The sequence below is a fragment of the Toxorhynchites rutilus genome, chromosome 2, assembly GCF_029784135.1.
Source record: "Toxorhynchites rutilus septentrionalis strain SRP chromosome 2, ASM2978413v1, whole genome shotgun sequence".
Lineage (NCBI taxonomy): Eukaryota > Metazoa > Arthropoda > Insecta > Diptera > Culicidae > Toxorhynchites > Toxorhynchites rutilus.
In genome coordinates this window covers 40,843,145-40,851,148 of record NC_073745.1, presented here as the reverse complement: position 1 = coordinate 40,851,148, position 8,004 = coordinate 40,843,145, and the positions used below count along the sequence as shown (strand labels likewise).

Below are 8,004 nucleotides of genomic sequence, written 5' to 3'. Positions count from 1 at the left end.
CATGTAGTTCTGACACTCACTTAATAATTTGTCGATGTATTTCCTGTTTGTTCCACAAATAATTACTATTATAATATAAAATCATCATTAGACACAATATGTTTCCACGATATCGAAAAAAAACGTCTTATTTCATCACATAAAATAAATATTCGATACGTTAGTAAGTAAATTTTCATTCATAATTTTGATTTTGAAAGCAGGTTTATTCCACCTGAATATCCATCATTATTTTCGCCTCCCAATGAAAGCACACGTAGCTTAATGCCGTCTACTCGAATATACTCTTCAAAATCAGAATCCGAATTGGATTACGATTGCAATAATACAAAAGCAAAAGCAGCAGGTTTTCCATTTTAATAATTTTGTTTTTTGATTTCCTAAAACAATACTCGGAACTTGAGAGTTCAGTATAGTTGTATTGGTGAACCCGAGTGCTAACCTGTGAAACATCTCAGTGCGAAACTAACAGCTTTCGGGGCGAACCAGTGCGACACTGAGTGCGATTAAAAAAACGTTTTGACAGCAATTGGTGCGGCACTGGGGTTGAAACTGAACAAAAACGAATTCGCTATAAAATAATACTTTTCCGAGTTTATGGATGGCCCTTATTTGAACATTGGACGGGTTTACGGCGTTGCCAAAAAGTCACATTCCTACCCCCCGCTTAAGCAATCATCGGCCGGTGTTCCATTTCTCCTTCGCAAACGTCAATCGCGAGCAAACTTCGGTCGTTCGAGTGTCGACGGATTCAACGAAGCTAGGCGGTGTGGTGTTTCTGGAAGTGCTATTCTGCTACTGCCAAATAAGAAGTCATTCCCTTTCAACAATCGATTTTAACCGGTTTCCGCCGAAACGTGTAATAGAACGATTCATATACCAGCATAATGCAGTGCAACATCCGGCATTTGTTGAATATTGCTGCCAAGGTAAGTAAGTGCTAGCGATTAGGAAGCAAAATCGATTATGCAACAAAAGACAACTACAGAAAAAAGCTGGTCTTCAGACAGTTTGACATGCGACACAGTGGTTCATTTTTCTCTAGCGAACAATAATAACCGGGTGTGTTTGTTGTACTTTCCGTGCTTAGGGCAATTCCGCTGCCGCCAGTCTTCGCAACCATGGATCCATCCTGGGAGCGTTGTATGGCCGCTTCTACTCGACCACACACGATGCCGATCTGGTGGTCATCGGGTCCGGACCGGGAGGCTATGTCGCATCCATCAAAGCAGCTCAGCTCGGCATGAAGGTGAGTAGAATGACAGCCGAGGAGAAGGCAAATAAACAGCGACGTGACGTGCGAGAGATATTCACGAGTGCGTGAATATTTTTGTTTGCGTCATTCGGCTGACCGTTTGCTTGTTGCCTGCTTTCCTTTTCATTGTGGTGTTTTTGTTTACGTTATAAGTCATATCGCCTCGGAAGGGAGGTCGGTCGCATAGATAATACCAAGGCTGCTCTTCCGATATTGATTTGCGCTCGATGCAGCTGCCTGTTGTTATTTCATTGATGACCCTTTTTAATAACACTATCCATATTCATAGCAATCATTCTAGATAGGTTATGATAATTGCGTAATAATATTTCTAATCAAAACATTCATTTCCATTGTGTAGACCGTCTGCATAGAAAAGAATGATACCCTGGGAGGCACCTGTCTGAATGTGGGCTGCATCCCGTCGAAAGCCCTGTTAAACAATTCACACTACTATCACATGGCACATTCGGGTGATCTGGCCTCGCGTGGCATTCTCGTGGACAACATTCGTCTCGATCTTGACGCTCTTATGGGTCAGAAGACGAAAGCTGTCAAAGCGTTGACCGGTGGTATAGCTCAGCTGTTCAAGAAGAACAGTGTAACTCACATCAATGGCCTCGGCACCATTACCGGACCGAATACGGTGGTGGCGAAGAAAGCCGACGGCAGCGAGGAGGTTGTCAACGCGAAAAACATTATGATCGCGACCGGCTCGGAGGTGACTCCGTTCCCGGGCATCGATGTCGATGAGGAAATCATCGTGTCCTCGACGGGAGCCTTGAAACTGAAAGAGGTTCCACGGAGGTTGGGTTTGATCGGAGCTGGTGTGATCGGATTGGAACTTGGGTCTGTTTGGTGTCGTTTGGGATCCGAAGTGACAGCCATCGAATTCCTAACCTCGATTGGTGGCGCCGGAATCGATCAGGATGTCTCCAAGAGCTTCCAAAAAATTCTGACCAAGCAAGGCTTCAAATTCCTGCTGGGAACAAAAGTGATGAGCGCGTCCAAAACCGGAAGCGGTGTTACTGTTAGTGTGGAAAGTGTTAAGGATGGCAGCAAACATGATTTGGAATTCGACGTTTTGCTAGTTTCCGTCGGTCGTCGTCCCTACACCGAAGGTTTGGGTCTCGAAAACGTTGGAATCGTTAAAGACGATCGTGGTCGCGTTCCGGTGAACAATATGTTTCAAACCGTGGTCCCCAGTATCTATGCAATCGGCGATTGCATCCACGGTCCCATGCTGGCCCACAAAGCGGAAGACGAGGGAATCGTTTGCGTTGAAGGAATGCTGGGAGGTCACGTTCATATCGATTACAACTGTGTGCCAAGCGTGGTCTACACTCATCCCGAGGTCGCTTGGGTCGGTAAGAACGAAGAGGAACTGAAGAACGAAGGCGTGGCGTACAACGTAGGAAAGTTCCCCTTCGCAGCTAACTCCCGAGCGAGGACCAACAACGATACCGAGGGTTTCGTGAAAGTGCTCGCTGACAAGCAAACCGATCGCGTGCTCGGAGTTCACATTATAGGCCCAGTAAGTATCGATTTCTATTTCACATTTCACTTCTGCCGAACCTAAACCCCATAATCATCCTCCGCAGGCTGCCGGTGAGCTGATCAACGAGTCTGCCCTTGCCATGGAGTACGGTGCGTCCGCCGAAGACGTAGCCCGCGTTTGTCACGCTCATCCAACCTGCGCGGAAGCTCTGCGGGAAGCGCATACGGCTGCCACTTTTGGCAAACCGATCAATTTCTAAGTAAGTGTGTAAGATAGCGGCGGACCCTCGATGATGATTATTTACTAGCTAAGAGCCAGCAGCAGGCGTGATCGTAAGTGCTTGTAAAGTACATCTGCGTGATTCTCTTCGTTTATCCCTATCGTGATGGGAAGTAAAAAAACACACTAGCGCAAAATGTAATTGGGAAGAATATCATTATTTATTATCATAAATGAAAAAAAGCAGGTACTATCTAGTGAAACACTAAAAATATTGGCAATTTATATCCGTACATAAGTTAAAACTCCAGAAGAGAGAACACAAGCAATTTTGTATGAGGAGGCATCCTGAATCTATTAAATTATTGTCTAGATATATAAGTTTACTTTTGATGGCTGAACATTACCGAAATGTACATTGGACACAGTTTGAACTCCATATTCTTCTTCTTCTGCCTTGCATCACCGCGACCATTGGTTTGATCTACTGTACTGTCATTCTACGCATAGTTGTCCCAAGTTACTTTTCGACATTTTTCACTTTTCTTTATAAAACGATTTTTTCTTGCATAATCTTCCGGAAAACACTAAAAAACTAATTGTTTATTCCCAGCTTTTAAAAAAACAACATCCAGCTCAATGGTTCCATGTTGATATTATAGGCATAACTGTCCCACCATGTATTTTTTCCATAGATCCGTAATAAATGAATCGGTTCAAGTACAATCATTTCATGTCACCCCTGCAGCAGGGCTAATGCACTCATTTCTGGTTTGGAAGAACGAACTAATTCTCAAACAAATTTTAAAAAAAAGTTTAACCACACACGTGTACACCTTGTTAACGAATGCCTAATAACAATGAGATTAATATTCGGCAAAGGTATTGCAGATTACTCACTGCCCTTGCAGCACTGTGCGATTTACAAGCGGTATCACTGCCATATGTGTCGCCTAGTTGCAAAACCGGCCAACTCCACAAGTTTGAGAAATTCGTGTTTTCGGTTTTTTTTAGAACTTAGATACATTTTGCCACTTATTGGTAGTGAGAAACAGCACTAAAATCGATCAATTCCCTATACAACACGCGTTTGAAAATCATGATGTGATGCAAAACAGGGAGCATGATTCTGAAGAAAACATCGTCTTTCCTGTAAAATGTTTCTTGGAGTTGGCCGGTTTTGCAACTAGGCGACACATATATTACATACCGATGCTACTTGCTACGGCACCAATTGTGTTTACTCTTTTATGCTATGAAACTGCAGTTTTACACATAGTTATCACTAGTTACTTTTTCGCAAATTTCACCTTTCTTTATAAAACGATGTTTTCATGCAAAAAAAGAAAAAAAAATTATGATTTGTTCCCAGTGTTTCAAAAAACTGCATCAAGTTCAATTGTCCCATGTTGATATTCTAGGCATAACTGTCTCATCATGAATTTTTGAACTCGTAATCAAGCTCTTGATTGATACAGTGAGAAGATCCTGTCACATTTCATTAAACAATAGTCTACTGCTTATAAAAAAAAACAGATGTATTACTAAATTGACATGCTCAAAGCTTCTGGTAGAAAAAAAAAGACGGGTGGGTAATGTCGGGGACATAACCGGAGTGACGTAGGACTATACAAAGGGGACAGCTTTTGCTAAATATATATTTTAAATATATTGTTTTATTTTCTCCCCCTACGTGAATACCTACCTATTTACCTGAAAATGGATTAGTTTACTGTTTACTCTTTACGAACATGTTAGGGTTTCTGAAAAGAACCTTTGGTGTTGTGTTTTACAAATTTTCTCAATTTTTCTCACTATCTTATAGTTGATTCTTGATTTTTTTCTGAAGACTTTGTACTTATTAAATGTTCAACGCCGGGCATCTTTCGACGTATGCACATATCGTACAATCAAAATGATGGCTGTGATAGGGAATGCATAGGTGCTCATCAGCTCATTCACTATCATATATTTCCCTATTGAGCACATTACCGTACCTTAAACTGTGGTTTCAGAGACGAATGAATTGTAAGATTTGTAGTCTCCGCAAACAAAGTAAATAAAAATGAAAAAGAACTGAGGTTTTGGAGACGAACTCTACGATCTGTCGAGAAATAAACGAGCTATAAGCGTTCTGAAAAACCAACAGTAAATACAGGGACGGATGACCTTCGGATTAAAGTCCTTTAAAATAAGAACAGAACAGCAGGAAATACATAGTTCATCATGTTGCTCCTTAGTTATTTTTCTATACAATGCAGATGTAACATCAGTCAATTTTCAACATCAGTTATCAACCAAAGAAAGCAGTTCTTGCTACCGAGAAAATTCGTTAATGCCATCCTGCATACAATGTGTTGTAATTTGAAGCCACTTTTAATTCGGAAACCATGCATGGGTTTGTGAAAAATGAATGATCAATTTAAAAGACCCCAACTACCAATAAGTTCAAAAACAAGCATAAACAAAATAAATCAGTTCATATTATATGTCATATTATGTCACTTTAGAATGCATTGGTATTGTGAATAACTTTTAATAACTGTTCTTTGAAAGGTTTAATGGCCCTGAAATGCGCCGTGTTTTACGGTGGCTGGTTTTGCCACCAAAGCAGTTCGTATAAACAAACTTTTTCCTTCTTCTACCTGCTGCCGGTTTGGGATTGCGTTTGCCACTCGCTGAAACTAGTTGTTGCCACCGAACCGAATGTGCTCTGTTCTTTAGACGGGTTTTCTTATTGTCGTGAGCAACTTTGCAAGCCAACTCGAGCACTCCTCTATTCTATAACCGCTATTAGGTATACTGGTGCTCCGGCACCAATCCGTTGATGTGAAACGATGCCATACAACCACGCTGTTTTACGGTTTTAAAAAGAATGATATATTTTTCAGCGGATCCGCGCGTTTTGTACTTTAGCGCTACACGCTCACAGGATAGAGACAATTCGGCAGACTCAGCCAAAGGGGCGAGTCCAACGAGACGAACGAATGAGCGTTAAAAGGCAGTGATGGCAAAAAAATACATTCATTACGATTTGGTCGCTCGTTGGATTCACATGTAGGCTAAAAAGGGTCCTTTTCAGGATCACAAAATTATCTTTAATCTAAAGAGTTTATTGTTTTGTTATCACTCGATATCCTCATCTTGTTCGGCTAAACCTTCCTGTTTAGTGATTGCGTTTGCCACTCGCCACAGCTTTCACAGTTGGAAAATTTCTTCCCATCCAGCTTGTGACATGTTGTACAGTGAATTATATTTAATGCGACGTGCCGAAGCACCACTCAGTGTCGCATTGGAGGCGATTTTAACCTGTAATTGAACATTTGCGATGACAGTGGTCCAGTGTCGACTTTCAATGTGGTGTCATAATTTGGACCCCGAACTCTGTTTACAAAAAAGTCCAAATAAATATGTCGCATTACAGGTCCGTCCAATTAGCTAAATGTCGAGCTAAATGTAAATAACTATACTTTCAATCAAGAAGCAATTTAAGAATCGGTGAAAATTGAATTATCGGGAAAGTCCCCAACCATCAATAAGCTCAGAACAACTGCCAAATTCTCATACTCATCATATCCTGGCAAACAAATTATGAAAAAATCAATTTGTATTTTATTATTATTTGGGATATTGTTTTAGAAAGCAAACTGTATTTCGTAAACTCTCTTTTGGAAGGTTTAATGGCACTGAAAAGCGCCGTGTTTTATGGAATGGTTCCAATTAAGAAAACTTAGTACTCGTGGTTTTGAAAAAAAACCATTTCGAATGCCCTCGATGCCGCCTTGTTCTGGATTTGCCACCAAAGCAGTTTGTACAAAGAACAAACTTGTTTCTTCTGTTACCTGCTGCCGTTTTGCGATTGCGTTTGCCACTCGCCACTCGCTGCAACTGCCTGTTGTTGTCTTGATGTCTACCGAACCGAATGTGGTCTATTCTGAATGCGGGTTTTCTTATCGTCGCGAACAGCTTTGCCAGCTAACTCGATCACTTCGGCGGCCGAAACTATATAACGGCGGCTAGGTGGACTGGTGCACTGGTACTAACGCGCTCGGCCTAGCTACCCTTGCGGGGAACTCCAGACCAACACGGTCCGAGCGGGATTTTGCCTTTCCATTCACTTTTCCTCCTTTACCATGTCCAGACATGGCTGCTTGTGTTGGTTTGTTGATGTGATGTGATGCGAAACGATGTGGTGTACGGTTTGGATGAGAATGATCGTTACGGCAGCGGAGCGGGGATTTTTAAGCTGACTGGCTGGCTCGAGAATTACGCATGTGTTATGGCGGGTTTACATTAGGGAGATCTATAGCTATAGATGGATTTATTCACGTGAAAATAGGTGTAAACGGGTGAGAATAAATATGATACACTTATTCGAGGTATATATAACTTGAATAAATTCAGCATATGGAAACGCTTGTGAATTTCTCACTGGTGAGAAATCACTAAAGTTGGATGCAGTTCTACTTTAGGTGAATAAATTCACCGAAAATATGAATATATTCATTATAGAAGTTCACGCTAGTGTAAACGGTTGATGCGATTTCTATAAATCTCATCATATTTCTTCACATGAATATATCACTAGTCTAAACCCACCCTTAGACTGCGACCAATGTTTCGTTCATTTTTTTTTCTTTTTCCTTTCCAATCGTGCTTCATTCTATTTCGCTGCTGCTCCGGTTGCCCGTTTTGGTCGGTACGATTTGAGGAGCACAAAATGGACCAATCAAAAATGGGCACATAGTGCATTTGGACAATGCTTGATATTTCACAATTATTCAATTATTTATATCAAGAAAAATGAAATGTTATTCGTTATGATAGATGCGTAGATATATTTCCTATCAATTGATGCAAACACCTTTGCGATCTATTGAGAAATGCTCGAGTTATAAGCGCTCCAAATCTTGCATTTTTTCCTACTTGTTCAGTGCCTAGATTTTCATTTCACCCCCTATATCTTCCGGTTAGACGTAGTCCTACGTCAAAAATGCTAGAAAACTGCGTTTTTCTCAGTTGCTGATTTTGG

The 8,004-nt window shown here is 41.2% G+C and overlaps 1 protein-coding gene across 1 annotated transcript; it reads left to right on the top strand.

Moving 5' to 3' along the window:
• The first annotated feature begins 707 nt into the window (after nucleotides 1-707).
• Nucleotides 708-3,353, top strand: LOC129769844 (dihydrolipoyl dehydrogenase, mitochondrial). The gene is made up of 4 exons (XM_055772341.1): nucleotides 708-929; nucleotides 1,091-1,249; nucleotides 1,617-2,789; nucleotides 2,857-3,353. The coding sequence occupies exons 1-4, from the start codon at nucleotides 888-890 to the stop codon at nucleotides 3,010-3,012; spliced, it is 1,530 nt and encodes a 509-aa protein (XP_055628316.1). The 5' UTR covers nucleotides 708-887; the 3' UTR covers nucleotides 3,013-3,353.
• Nucleotides 3,354-8,004: the final 4,651 nt, after the last annotated feature.